The sequence below is a fragment of a genome, unplaced genomic scaffold (assembly GCF_019419815.1).
Source record: "Pyrus x bretschneideri cultivar Hongxiangsu unplaced genomic scaffold, Pyrus_bretschneideri_v1 Contig81, whole genome shotgun sequence".
Taxonomy (NCBI): Eukaryota; Viridiplantae; Streptophyta; class Magnoliopsida; order Rosales; family Rosaceae; genus Pyrus; species Pyrus x bretschneideri.
Window position 1 is genome coordinate 863,791 of NW_025999822.1, and position 14,720 is coordinate 878,510.

The 14,720-nt window shown below is 35.6% G+C and overlaps 1 protein-coding gene across 1 annotated transcript; it reads right to left on the minus strand.

Moving 5' to 3' along the window:
• Nucleotides 1-1,225: 1,225 nt before the first annotated feature.
• LOC103957933 (probable serine/threonine-protein kinase PBL8) lies at nucleotides 1,226-7,889 on the minus strand. Its single transcript, XM_048575893.1, has 11 exons — nucleotides 7,718-7,889; nucleotides 7,120-7,253; nucleotides 6,587-6,684; nucleotides 5,017-5,375; nucleotides 3,873-4,322; nucleotides 3,588-3,748; nucleotides 2,792-2,868; nucleotides 2,542-2,689; nucleotides 2,251-2,400; nucleotides 1,849-1,968; nucleotides 1,226-1,765 (listed from the first exon to the last, which is right to left on the minus strand). The coding sequence occupies exons 1-10, from the start codon at nucleotides 7,887-7,889 to the stop codon at nucleotides 1,888-1,890; spliced, it is 1,830 nt and encodes a 609-aa protein (XP_048431850.1). The 3' UTR covers nucleotides 1,226-1,765; nucleotides 1,849-1,887.
• Between the last annotated feature and the right edge of the window lie 6,831 nt (nucleotides 7,890-14,720).

The following is a 14,720-nucleotide window of genomic DNA, read 5'->3' on the forward strand; positions in this document are numbered from 1 at the left end:
GTAGGCATTTATTTATATGTTGTATAATACATTTAATTAAATCCACCTAGTCTGCCTAGGCCCTCACCTAGCTGCCCAGGTGCTAGGCCTCAGCCGGCCACCAGACTAGCGCTTAGCGTCTTTTAGAACATTGATCTTATAAGACCAAGCAAAACATTGTGTGTGAGTAGGTTTCTTATTTGCTTGGATAATGCTAAAGAGACCAAATTTGCAAACCAAATGATGTGTCACTAATAAGAAACTAGCAGAGAGCACATACTTTGTGTATGTGAACAATTTTTCTTAATAAGTGCATCAAGAGTGAGGGTAAATTGGAAAAATATGATTGTCATTATCTCAAAAAAAAAAGAAAAAGGGGTAAAATAGCCGAAAATAAGGATATGATTGTCATTTGTCAAAAAGTACAAAATCACTATTTTGCCCTCTTCATGTCCATATTGTGTATTGAAAAGTAAGGGCAAAATTGGAAAAAAAGGGGAAAAAAGGTTGACAATGGCTATTCTCTTAATAGAATATAGAAGCACGGTAATCGACATTTAATTAAGAATCCAATCATCAACAGCCACATCATTTAATTTATACAATTTAGTGTAAAATTTGATCTCCTTAACATTACTCTCTCTCCGCTTAATGTAATAGGGTAGTTCATCTAGTGGCTTCAATTGTAGCTCAAATTGGCGGCCTTCATAAATGAGACCATATTAAAATAGATTGGTTGATTAATGTGTTAGCATCTGATGTAAATGTTACTACATATGCGGATCTAATAAAATTTCTTATCGTTTGACAAGAATAAAATAAAAATAAAATAAAATAATCGTGTGTGTTTCTAGTGACTAAAATTAAAATCTATCAAATTATATATGGTTGAATGTAGGTAGTGTTTAGACGAATGAATCGAGTCCAAATTATTCCTTTATTTTTTTATGTAAACCGTTTTAATGGAGGATAAATAAAACACGGGACTTCAAGTGGAGGAGTTAATCATACTCTTAATCACTTCAACTTTTAATCCCCTTGCCAAATTTTAGGATCACATAGAAAATGCATTCTCTTAGACATGAGACATCAACAAATATGTATGTACCAATTCAACACAATTTTTCTCCCTTGGAGTTTAGACCGTCGACAAAAGCAATCAAACAAAAACATCTCGCTCAGGAAAAATTTCAATATAGTCACCATGCATTTCTTCCTTCGTTATTTTCTCTATTATAACATGCAAAATTACTATTTTATAATGCGAATTACATATCACTTGATCGCTTGAATTTCATTTAAGAACTAAAACTTCCTGCAAATGAGGGTGCAATTCATTTTGTGATTACTCTAACTTAATGCAACAACCACAAAGCCTTGGAAATAATAATTTAGATTACATGCCATAAATCCCTAGAGTATATGGAGTTGTTTTTACAAAACTAGCGGAGAGTAAACTCATGATCGATCATTTAGATGAAAAGATCTTATTCTTAGAGAAGGCATCAAAAGACAAAGCCAAACTCCACGACATGTTCAAGTTTTCAAAGCCTTACAAACAATGTCTCCCTTGTTGGAAACCATGAAAAACCAATCCCCTTGGCCGGTTGAAGGAAAATGGCGAACTACGTGAGAAGCTACAACCATCTTCAAGGAAAACAGGAAAAAAAAAAAAAACCTTCAGCCGTCAAACGAAAGTATAAAGTGTGCCATTGTCTTCATCGAGGTAGAATTGCTATCCTGGAATGTAGAAATGGGCACTTTCCCCTTCAGAAGGTAGGGCGAACTTAGACAGAATCAAATGAAGCATTAGTTAGATTGCAGATGAGAAGCTAAAAACAGTGGACATGAGAATATAAACAGCAATACCATCTGCAAAAATGAAACTAAACTGCGCCGTTGGATCCTTCACTTTGTATGCTGTTGAGGTACAAAGTGCACTCCTATGTGGTGGAAATTGTCACTTTCACCTTCAAGAACACGGACAACCTGTTGGAAGGAAATCTTGTAAGTTCATATTAAAATTTGAAATGCAGCATCGAGACATTTGTAGTAAGATATACACAGATCTCTGTTTACGCAGTGGTATTTCTAACTACCAACGCCACAACATATATCTAATGTGTGTTTCATGAGCATGCATTATTCATTTTTGAGAAAGGCGGTTCACATTGTTGTCAAACCAGGTTAGAGTATATCACTTGATCTTGCACCAACTTCATTAACAGTTCCCACAAATAATAAGAACCACATGGGTAAAATTTTGATTACCTCTCCCATTGATGGACGCATTTCAGGACTTCTTTGTATGCATAAGTATGCGGCTTTAGCCATAAGGTACACTCCATATGTCTCATACAAATCTCCTAAACGACGATCAATGAGTTCATGTAGTGCTAGCCTCTGGATTATTGGTTCTGCCTAAAATTTGCAGATATGGACTAATTAGTTGGAACCCGAGAATAAAGCACAGCTGTTTCTGCAACGAGTAAAAAATGGTTTTTCTTTTTGCCCTTTTGCCATAAAATAAGATGAAAAAACACATCATGAAGTCCAACATACCCACTCCCGTAGGGATTGAACTTGCCCTTCTCCATTTGAATCAATAATCTTGCGGCCGGTTATTAGTTGTAACAGAACCATACCAAAGGCATATACATCTGTCCGTACAGAAACAATACCGTTCTCTGCATACTCTGGAGCAAGGTAGCTACAAGGACCAAAAACTTGCACTAGTTTAGTGAAAGTTACCAACACCAGAGAATGTAGAGTGTGAAATCAAATGCAGGAAAAAGCGTATAGAAGTCCTCACCCTAGTGTGCCAATTATCCTTGTCGGGTCAGTGTCATCACCCGTTGTCTTCCATTTGGCTAAGCCAAAATCACCTAACTGAGTTTAGAAAATCATTCAATTAGCTAGAATAGTTTTCATAGTCTTCAGATCTTTGATAATAACTAGTCAGATCTTGCAGTCAAAACCTATTCTTCTCAGAGATGAAAACGAAAGATTATACTCCAAAGTCGAACAAAAGTAGAAGCCAGAAATGCAAAACGTAAAAATTAAATAAACAAAACAAAAAGAAGGGAAGGAAAAAAAAGAGGAGAACTAATAATATTTGTAATATACAAGTCCTCAGTATTCTGGGTCATATGTATCTACTAGTTCCTAATTTTTATGTATCAATACTCCATCTGAAACAACAGAAGTGCTTCATGCACCACAACCTACATTTTCGCATATCAAAAGAAGGGAATTGTTATCAGCACTCCAAAATAGTCATTACTAGTTTACACTGTGAGAACTGAAAGATGACCTTTTTCCAGTGCAAAGAGCTGCTGGCTAGAAAGATATATAAAAATATATAATTCCTAGAAGTTTTGCAGCTCATTAGCATAGGACTATGCAGATGACTCTAGATTTTTATCACAAATCTGGAGGGCACCAAGACTACCCAACCAGATTCTTAGAGGAACTTTAATTTATTAACATCACTACCCGCTAACCAAATCTTGAGCATATTGATAAACCAGAAATTTAAATGAACACTATGCATTTCTTCAAAGGACCTCATAAAGAGACAGACATAAAAAATATGGCAATTAATTTACCATAGGAACGTAATCATGTGTTAGCAGGATATTGCTTGGACGCGTGTCTCGATGAATTATAGGACCTCCACGACATTCTTCATGTAGAAAACGCAATCCTTTTGCAGTTCCAATGGCAATAGAATGTCTTTGGTGCCACTCAAGAACTGCTGCTTTTTCATCTACAAAAATAGCCAATAAGAATTAGCAAAAGAAGATGCACTTATCATGTCCATATTTTATCAACATAAGAACTAACAGGAGGAAAAAAGAAAAGTACTGGGGAAAATTTTAACAGAAGTTTACCAAATAAGTGCCATTCAAGAGAATTGTGGCAAATATATTCATAAACCAAGATATTTAGGTTCTCCTTGCAACAATAACCCAACAGCATGACAATGTTCTTATGGCGTGCAAAACTCAAGACATAAACCTCAGAGTGAAATTCCTTAAATCCTTGTGTACTGGCTTCTTTTCGCACTTTTGCTGCAATCTGCTGTCCATCCTTAAGCTCACCTTTATACACACGACCATATCCACCTTCTCCTAATAAGTTTTCCTTGGAAAAATCATTTGTTGCAAGCAGTATCTCTGAGTAGCTGAATGTCATGGAATCTTTGACATACATTTCAGTCCTTGTTCCGCATCTGGAACACAGAATTGGGGCATCTGAGCATCTTTCTTGGAAGGCGTTATTTTGCTTCTGGATTTTTTGAGGAACAGTGGATGGTTTATTGTCTGCTTTGGTTTGAACACCTGAAAAACAGAAAATATAGTCTCAAATTGTACAGTTGTGAGTGCTACAACCTTGGTCGTTACTAAAGTCATACTTTGTCACTACTAACACCTTGATGCAATGAGTTTTTCTAAGCTAAGATGAACATGAAAGAAGGCATCAAGAACTTCTTTGTTAAAAAACAGAACTATGTTCCTGTCATCACTTCAGCAGACTAGCTTGGCATATACGTTTGATGTAAGGCTTTCACTTACTTGATGTCAAACTGAATGATGTAGATAGTTAGAAAGTCCAGTTTTTTCTAGTAACCGTATGAATCTATCGATAAAATTCAAATGTGACAGGTTACCAGTGTTAACCATGTTGACGAGAAACTTATAAAAAGTGTTAACTCCAAATATTGGAGAAACCAAGAAAAGTTCTTGCTTTGCTACCTACATACTGAGATACTTATGCCTTAATATTCACATAAAACAAGCAAAGGATACGGACTGATAATTTTAATATTTTTAAATCTAGATAGATCATAGAGCATAAAAAACTTTCCTCATTTGAGGTTCGTATCACATGACGAAACTCTACCGAAAGTTCAAAGATGGCTAAGATTTAATGCATGGATATTGCAGCTGAGATGAAATCCTTACAGCAGAATCAACAGTATATATCTTGAATTTGTAAAGCATCTTGTAGAAAGGAATATGACAAGATTCTGACCTGAATTTTCTTGCTTACAGGAAGACCCTAGATTCAATAAAGTACTGTAGTCTCGTAACTTAAATGTAGGTGAAGTCACAAAGTGATTTTTCAGAATCTCAGAGCTTTCTGGTGAATCAATGGATACAGGGTCGCTTCTGCAAGTGATGAGTGGTTCATTGTTTCCGTTACCTTGATAGTTGGATAGAGGAACGGGCTTGGACAAAGAAAAAAACAATTTGTGTTCTATAGTTTCAGTTTCATCTGTTATATGAGGTCTCACAACTTCCACAGCCAAGTTATCTTGAATTATTGCAACCTTGCACGGTATCTGCTTAAGGTAGAACGTCAAATCCCGTCTAAGTTGCCTGTGATAAGCTCTGTGAGTTACAATTGAAGCTAATTCGAAACAGAAAAGAGAATTCAAAAAAGAAAAGGAAAATCTTTAATTTGAAAAAAATACACATTTAACGATTCTTTTTATTTATTTTTTAGTACATCTATATACATTAGGGGAGGGGGAGTTCGGTTAAGCTACACAATGCGCAAGCCTAGTATGATATCAAATTCGCTATTCACGAGATTCGAACCTAAACTCTCTCCTAATTTGGCCCTATACGTTTGATAATTCTTAGTTTAAGTAGGCAATTAATCTTTAAGCGATAGTCTGAAGATACCCATTTATTTTTACTAGTTGGATAATGACGGTTTGCGGTTCAGCACTAATATGGAGTACTCTGACCGATTTACAACAGAGGTAAAGAATAGTGATCTTTATAGTGTAGGGCCAGACTCTATGATTTTTCACTTAACATTCCAATCACATGGAAATATAGTAGCATCATTGAAGCAAGGATCCCTTTCCCATTCATACCTACTCCAATATTTGGAGTAAAACTCAAATTTTAGGTTCTAAACTCTAACCTTAGGACAAATATGAGTTTTAACCCAATACTCATTTATGGGGCAAATTTAGGCCATGATTCTTCCTGAGTTAGTGGGCCCACCATATGTGTGTATTTTATTTTAGTTTTATATATATTCATTGAATTCAGCGGTTAAGATCTAATGTAATCACATCCAACAATAAAACAAAAGATCTAACAGTCCAAATTTAAATTCAACGGCTAAAGTAATTAAAAAAAAAATCTTTCATGCATTTCATACTCTTTCATAGTTTTCCACGAGTTTCCTAATGTCGGTTTAATGAGTTTTTTTAACATTTATCGGAATTTAAATAGTTTTAGGTTAAAATGTTCATAAAATTAAATTATGATAGTCTACATAATTATTATTTTTAAAGTTAATTTAAGGAAAAAATTATCCTAAATTTATTTTTTAATAACCTCGGGCTAAAAATTAGTCCATAAGGATTAGAGCAAAAAAACTATTTCTAACTTAAAACCTAAATTTTCTGCAGTTAAAAATTTCAGATTTTAACCCAAGGGTTAGAGATGGTCTTATCATCTAAAAGGGTGAAGAATAGACTTTATGGGTGGGACTTAGGTCATGAATCAGCCCAAACAGATCTGATATCAACTGTAAGTTTGTAACTAAAGTGAAATCTATTACACACAAGGTAAGGAACTACCTATCAAGTACAACCCAAGCTGCATTGCAGGCCATAATCTCTTGCAAAATAACCTGCTTAACGGGAAAACCAGCAGTAACTTTGACTTCAATGCTGACCTGAATATAGCAGGGAAACTAGCAGGGTGAGCAAAAATTGAAGCAGCATTCTAATCTTAATGTTCAGGTTAACAATGACGAAGATGATGTTCATTATAAGTACGAAAAAGAATCGGCACATCCATGGTCACCATTTTAATTATTGTGTTACAAGTAGTACAAAACGCATACTAACATACCCCAAATTTTCAGATTGTGACACAACATTCAGGTCAAATTGTTAGATATGTCATCATATTATTGCAAGATTTGCTAATATCATGAATTCATGATAAGAAAAATGAACTTTCTAGCAATCTCGGAAAGAAGATGTCTTGAGTAAAGACACATTTGGTTGAGGGAAAGCCAACACTCTGTTAAGGCAGGGACATAACGAACGCACAACTTTACAAATCATTTAAAATAGTAATTCTTAGCCTCAGATAAATATGTTACCCCTTGATCTTCACACTTTCCCGCACTTTGAAGAAGCATGTTAACATACATGTCAACTTTCTTTGTAACTTCTTCCTCTACTGCACGAATGCTGTTTTCCAAAAAATCCACGCATGGTTTTGTGTGATATCCCACTGCCCCAAACAAAGACAAAAGAAGCACATATAACACATGTCAGAAAGAAGCAGACTTAGTTTTTGAATTCCTGCTCGTAATGTGTTTGTGGGATGATCTATCAAATAACAGCAGTGATCATTATAACACAGCATATAAGTTACCGATACGAGCACAGATGCATTTTACAGAAATACACCATAATTAGATAGATAAGATTCGAATGTGTACGTACGATCAAAGTTGACAATGCAAAGATTTGCCAGTAGGTAAGATTCAAATATAGATTCACACAAACCCTTCACCTTTTACATCTTATTAACCACCCAACTAATGATATGAAATTTAAAAGTTGCTAGGCATTGATAAGAGAAGTTTCTTAAAAACCCCATCAAAGATTTCATATCATTTTAGGAAAAAAAACAAGGATAAAAAGCCATTAAAAAAAGTGCAGTTCAGTGAGGCCAATTCATCAAACACTTACTCGGGTGGACAACCCTATGCAAAACTCCAAGCACAATGATGGTATCCCCTGAATGTAAAACGTCACCCCTTTTCAGGAGACTGTCAATTGCGAGCGTAAGCTCATGCATGCCGCGGTCCTTGGTGGCGTCATAGGCAATAACAACGTGCGATGGTGTCAGGGGGCTCGCCATTTACAGAATATCACACACACAACACAACAACTGGAAACTGGGTCTTGAATTTGAAGCTTTCTTTTGAATGTTATGGTGGTGAAAATCGAAAGTGCTATTTAAAGGAAGATAGTGGAATGATTTAGCAGTTGGAAATCGAAAAAATGGCATCGAAATTGGTATACGATTAAACTTGAAAGGGATTTTGATTGGTTGGCCAATGGTAAGTGTTGGTTTGGAGTTCTGGCAAAACTTTGTTCCATTTTTTTTCTTTGTGCTTCGAAGCATTCACTTTGGAGAGCGGGAATATATGCCATGGATATTCTTGCCTATTCCAAGGAAATGGCGGGGGAAAGTTGCCGTCTTCTTCAATAGAGCCAATGGAGAAACTCTGGCACTGTATTGGAATATGCTTTTTCACGGCTGGTGTTTTAATTTTTTTCGGTCAATTAACGGCTAGTGTTTGGACTGCTAAATCATTGATCGCCAGGAAAGATTTGGGGACTCATCTTTGTGTCGTTGAGTCATGTCCCGCTGTCTAGGCATGCAAACATTGTTGCTGCATGCATGCAGTAAAAACAATGACAATATTTGCGTCCCCCAAGGTCCACTTCGTTGTCCTCCTAGTTTTGATTAACGAAGAATGTTTATGTGGAAATAACCCACCTCCATCGTGGACCCATGTCTATCGCCGTGGAGTCAGCAGCAATCCTTGTTAGTCTCTTCCTTCTCTTTCCCTCCCCTTTTCTCTTATTTTCTAACCATCTTCTTCTCTAGTCGTCTCACTTTTTCGCTCAGGGCAAGAATAGTCTTCGTGGTTGTGGTATCTCTCTTGCTCTGTCGAGGGATAGCCTTTATAGCGGCTATGATTTATTGTTCAAACTCGGACCTTTAAGTGCAAGTGTCGTTCAGAGTTGAGGTGATGGTTTTTGTGTTTCTTATGGTTTATCCGCATGACTAATGACTATGAGGAGTAAGCTCGACATTTGCTGAAAGTGATTTACACCGTAATGCTTTTATGCCGACCATTGCAAGATCATCAGAGGATGGTTCTACGGTAAATTATCTTTCTTTATGGTGGTTAGGACTCTCCCTAATCATGATAAAGATTAATAACATTGAAATAAATTAGATAAAGTCAAAACCATAAGGTTCTGTGTGAGTAGGAGGCTCTCTTGACCCTCGTTGCAATTTCATTCCTTCTCCAATGACATCTTCAGGTATACCCTTGCACATAATGTTATTCTAGTATGCTTAATTAAACACATGTTGATTTATATTGTAATCCTTGATGAAGACTAACCCTAATTAGGTATAACAGTGGATCCTCAGAGACTAAGGGATTGTGTATGTGGTCCAATATTTTAGTAGATATGATATTGAGTTTATACATGCGGGTTCGAAACTCCTCCTTCCTTAAATTATTGTAGTAATTTGAACTCTTGCCCTCCCCTTAAAAATAATAAATTTATATAAAATAAAATAAAAAGTGACTGAGGGATAATATTTTGTCCCTAATGTGGTTATAATTTTAATTCTTCTTCCAACACGGGTACATTATTGATTGTAGATTTGTTGCTACAACACAAACATCAACAAAGTCTTTATTCTACTAAGTGGGGTTGTCAAAAGTAGATTCCTTACTAATAACAAAAAATTAGTTACAACATTTGGCTCACTTTACCGTACAAAGGTCATATATAATGAAAATTGTTCATTATCTTTATCGTTATATAAAGATTATCTCTAAAAACACATTTCAAATTAAATGAATTTGAACTATACTAAAGAGAATGAATACTTCTTATTATATTATTTGTACCCTAAAATAATTGTACGTTGTTTACTAAAAGATGAATAACTTCTATATGTAAGGAACCCCAGCAAACAACTTGTTTGTTTATTACTAAAAACTCTAAAGTTCGTGTCTCCTCCCCCCGTAGGAAATAGAAACAAAAATGCTTCTCTTACTATATTTTTTTTTGTTGAAAATAACGAAAAATGGAGATGGGACCTCACATATGTTGGTGAGTGTTGTCTTTATTGGAGACATGTTATAAATGTGGTAAATGTAGCATTACTCAAACAAAAAAGCTATGCAATTTTAACTGTTGAAGCCCAATTTAGTATTGCTTTTTCATCAAAAGCTGCTTCACTTTAAAGTTAATCAGTAAAACAGTGAGCACCACCACCACGTACCACTACAAAAGCTGCTTCACTTTAAAGTTATGCAATTTTATCCTTCTAGACACATTTTAACCTTAAAAGTGACTACCACCACCTACCACTACAAACCTAACTTCTTACACCACCATTGTCATTACCACCATCATTCTTGCCACCACCACCACTACCATAATCACACCACCACCACCACCACCACCACAACCACCATTGCAATCATACCCACCACCACTACCACAACTACCACTACCATCGTTGCCACCACCATGATGACCATAAACACAACCACCACTGCTACCACTGCAACCGCCACCATTTTTGTTGTCGTCGCCGCTACCACCATTGTTACTTCTATAGCCCAACCACCACACCCCTTTATTGGTATACCTCCACCACCACGATCACAACCATTTCCCTCACCACCATTGTCGACGTCATCACCCACACTATTATGTCTATTTTTGTCATTATACATGATTATATTGCTTTTACATTAAAATTTACCAAATGCTTTTACACTTTTTTAATATTTACAACACTTTTTGAAATACAGTTTATCAAACGCTCAACAGCTTCATTTTGCAACTGATTATTCTTAAAGCACATCAAGAGTAGTTTTTATAAAAAAAAATAAAAAAATAAAAAATAAAAAAACCCAGCAATTCCAAATTGGCCCTAACAATCACCCTAAAAAACAAGAAAACAAACCAAAGAATTAAAGGGAGAGTATTACCAGTAATCTCATCTCTTTTGTTGTTTAATTTTGATCCATTATTACATGCTATTACATTTTTAATTCTTTCGGAATTTAGAATCATGTTGATTCTCTTTAGAATGTTCTACAAAAGGTATAGAAAATCAAGTAATCCGTATCATGAATTATATTTTAAATTATAAAAAATGTCGATTATGTGAAATGATATTCATATTCGAATTTTATCGATGTGCTGGAATGGAGGCTGGAACATCAAAGTGGTTTGATACTTTGATGATTCTTTATTGTGTACACTTTTCTCTCCGAGATGAGAGATTTTCTCTCCAAGCTGAGAGTCTTTCTCAATATTTGTGTGAGACTTTTAAACCTAAGATTTTTTGGTGGCATCGACTCTAACTTTGGCTGGGGTCTGTTGCCGTGTCCTATTCTCTCCCATTTCCTTCTTTTTTCCTTGCCTCTACTGTTAGTTTCTCCCAAATTTTAACTCCGGTCTATCCAAATCCTCTACCCCCGAGGATATTCTTCTTTCCAGCTCTTCCTTGGTTCGATCTTCAACCACGTTTCCTATTGAGTTCGTGTGTAGCGTTCCGGTGTTTACACCAGCTAGGGTGTTTCCAACACCACCACTTTCTTTTTGTTGTCTGCCGGTTCTCACTCTGTTGCCAACTATCCCTTGTTTATAGTTGTGCTCAAGTAGCATATCGAGGTTAGAGGTGGCGTCTAGTGAGGCAATACTCGGTGGCGATGGACAGAAAATCGTTTGGACGGACTGGAAAGTTGATGATGGAGATGGCAGTGGAAGCTTCTCGGCTACTGTGTAGTTTTTGGGCCTTATTGTTTGTTGGGCTCTCTTTCTGTTTGTCAGTATTCTTAGGGCCTTTTTTGTTTGTTAATAGGTGTAACTTGGGCCTTTGGTTTGCTTGTAAATTTGTGTTAGTTGTTTTATAAAATCTCCTTTTCACCCTACTTTGATGATTCTCTAAGAATTCTAATTTTAAATTGCTCATTTGTTTCATACACACTTTGTGTGTAGTTTTTAAACTTTTGTTTTTAAATTTGAAGCAGAGAGGAAGAGAGGGAGAAAGGGATAGAGGTTTTTTTTTTGTATTTTTATTTTTTAAATTAGAGATGATAAAATCACTTGTAGGTGAGGCTTCGATAAAAAATAGCAAAATTTTGTTTTGTAAAATTACGTTATTGTCCTTAACATTTTTGTTGTGAAAGAAGACAAAAATGTCTTTTCACATTCTTTTGGTTGACAATAAGAGTTTCATTAATAAGTAGTTTAGATAAAACAAATGTGAAGTAAATGAGTAAATATTAGTAAACTATAGTTGAAAAAGTGTTTTTAGCAAAAGTACTCTCTTAAATTTTTTAAATTTAATTTTTAGTTTCCAAGCAGTTCTTTAGTCATGAGCGTAGCCACTTTTAGTACAAAAGAAACTTACATCTGAGACCTGAACATTTTGTTTTGTTAGCAAATTGATTCAGCCACATATTCTAGCAATAGAAAGAGATTGGCTTCAAATTTTCGTGTTGTGCAAATAACTTGAGGCTAGTTAGTCCACCATTTCCTTACTTCCTAAAACCAAATAAGTTTTTTTATTCATTCTTTCTCCCACTCCTATTAGGACAAAGTTTGAAGTTTGATAACTTGCCTTAGTCTTCAATTCATTGGATCCGACGACAAAAATTTGAGAACGGTCTATAAGAAGTAACAAAAGGTGTTTAGATGACACATGCTCAATATTTATTGGGTGCATTGATCAAATTGGTGAGTGCATTTAGATGCCCCATGACCAATATATCTTGGGCTAATGCACTTAAGCTGAATGCTAAAAGCTTTACAAGGTCTCACTAAATTGGGTGAATTTGGGTTTAACATAAGCCTTACAAGGCCTCCAAATCTTCACACTCTCTAATTTGCAATTTTGACATGTTCATACACTTTATTGTCCGATTTTAAATAACATAAATCATTATTTGTTCAATTTGCAAGTGATGATTATACACACACACATCATGTGGCAAATAAACACATGTCAAATAAGGACATAAGCCAAGTCATTACAAAAGTTTGGCATAAATAGGGTGGACATATATAAACAATTAATATTTGGGGAATGAGATGGAAAAATAGGGGACTAGGGCTTGTTTGGAAATGCTTTTAAAATGACTGCAAACGTTTTTAAAGAAAATATTTTTGTGTTCTAAACTTGAAGGGTATGTTTGATTGCCCTCCTTAGCTCTCACTGGACTGGACAGGATTACCATTTAGTCTAATCCCGTGTTTGTTTACGGAAAGGCCTAACTTTAATGGGACTCGCCCCAACTAAATTGGACTAAACACTTCGCTAAAGGGGCTTAGCGAGACCCCTCGAAATCGGGCGGACTGCTAAGACCTTAGCTTCCCCCTCTCGTTTCGCACATCCATCTACTTCATCCTCGCTTCCCAAAACCATCCTAAAGACTAGATCCGGCAAAACCGAAACAAAATAGAAGAAAAATCTGCAAACTTCTATTTTCAAAACCACATCCAACACCCAAAATCTTAGAAAACCTAAAAAAAAATTTCGAAAGTGAGATGAGCTTGAAATTTTCAATCACACAACACCGAGAAAACCAGAACCCAAAAAATCTGCAGTGAGGTAAGCTTGAAATTTTCAATCACAACACCCAGAAAACGTAAACCAGATCCAACCCCCATCTTCTACCTTCGGGGCAATCACACATGCAACCCGCTCCAACTCCTAAATTTTCAATCTCTTTCTTGCCTTGTGGTTTGATTGTGAAGATTTGCAGTCAATTATGAAGTTGGGAGATGAACAACTTCTGGGTTTAATTTTGATGCTAATTTCTTTCATCAAAAGAGGGAGATGAACAGAGAACAAAATGAAGAAAATAGGGAGATGAACAGAGAACAAAAGAAGAAGATGGAGATGAAGAGGGAGAGGGACGAAGAAAAAATTAGGAAGAAAACAGAGGGAGTGGGGCGGAGAAAATTAAGGAAGAAAGAGGGGATGAACGGAAAGGTTTCTAGAATGAGAAAATAGACAAAAGTAATAATAAAATATTACTAAATATTTATTAAATGATGTAAAATATTAATAAATATGAATTAAATAATATAATATTGGAATTTATTATTAGTATGTTCCTTAATCCTGACACTGCACCAAACGCTTCACTAAGCTAGTCCAGCTTAGTCTAGTCTAAGCCAGTTCAGCTTAGTCCCTGTAACTAGTCCAATCCAAGACAGTCCAGTGCAACAAATGCCCCCGAAGTGCTTATTGGAAGAAGCATCAATTTTGTGCTTCTTTTAGGTAACACCTGTTATGTGCTTCTTCTAGGAAGCACTTCAAGTGTTTTTTCTAGAATGCACTTGTATTTTTATTAAGAATTGGTTCCAAAACATTTTCACTGAAAGTGGTTTCCGTTATTTTTAAAGCACTTTCAAACAAGGCTTAGAGTTTTAGGCTGATTTATGTTTTGCAAACCAATGTGCACCAAAACGACTGTGTGTTGTGCAACAAAGGCACACTTAATAAGTATTTAAATAGTATTATTTGGTCAAACTGGTTAACATTTATTTTCTTAAGATAAAAATTAATTTTTCTAGTTCAGTAAATTCAAGTACCAATTAAAACATGGAAACTTTTTTAGTAATGCCTTACGTATCTTCTTACGATTTGCCCTATTCTGTCAATTTGGTGGTTACTTTCCACATAATCAAGTTGAGAGAACTTATGTAAAATGGAAAACTAACTCATAGTTGGTTGAAATTGGTACGTTTTAAAACTTTAGGGGTAAGAACTAAATTGAAAGTTTATCGGGCAAATAAAAAGAAAGTGTGATGGCATTTTGTCCATTAACGGTGTGTTTGTTTGGCAACACTAGCCTTCACTAGACTAAGTTTAGTGGGATTAGCAAGGACTCACCTCGACTGAGTCCCT

What these genes read in the sequence shown, in the direction of transcription:
- LOC103957933 (XM_048575893.1), bottom strand. Translation starts at nt 7,889, where the DNA reads ATGGCGAGCCCCCTGACACCATCGCACGTTGTTATTGCCTATGACGCC. An exon ending in GCTTGGGTTGTACTTGATAG is followed by an intron (nt 5,376 to 6,586) that starts GTAGTTCCTTAC and finishes TGTAACTCACAG; the next exon opens with AGCTTATCACAGGCAACTTA. An exon ending in TTCAATCCCTACGGGAGTGG is followed by an intron (nt 2,401 to 2,541) that starts GTATGTTGGACT and finishes TGCAAATTTTAG; the next exon opens with GCAGAACCAATAATCCAGAG.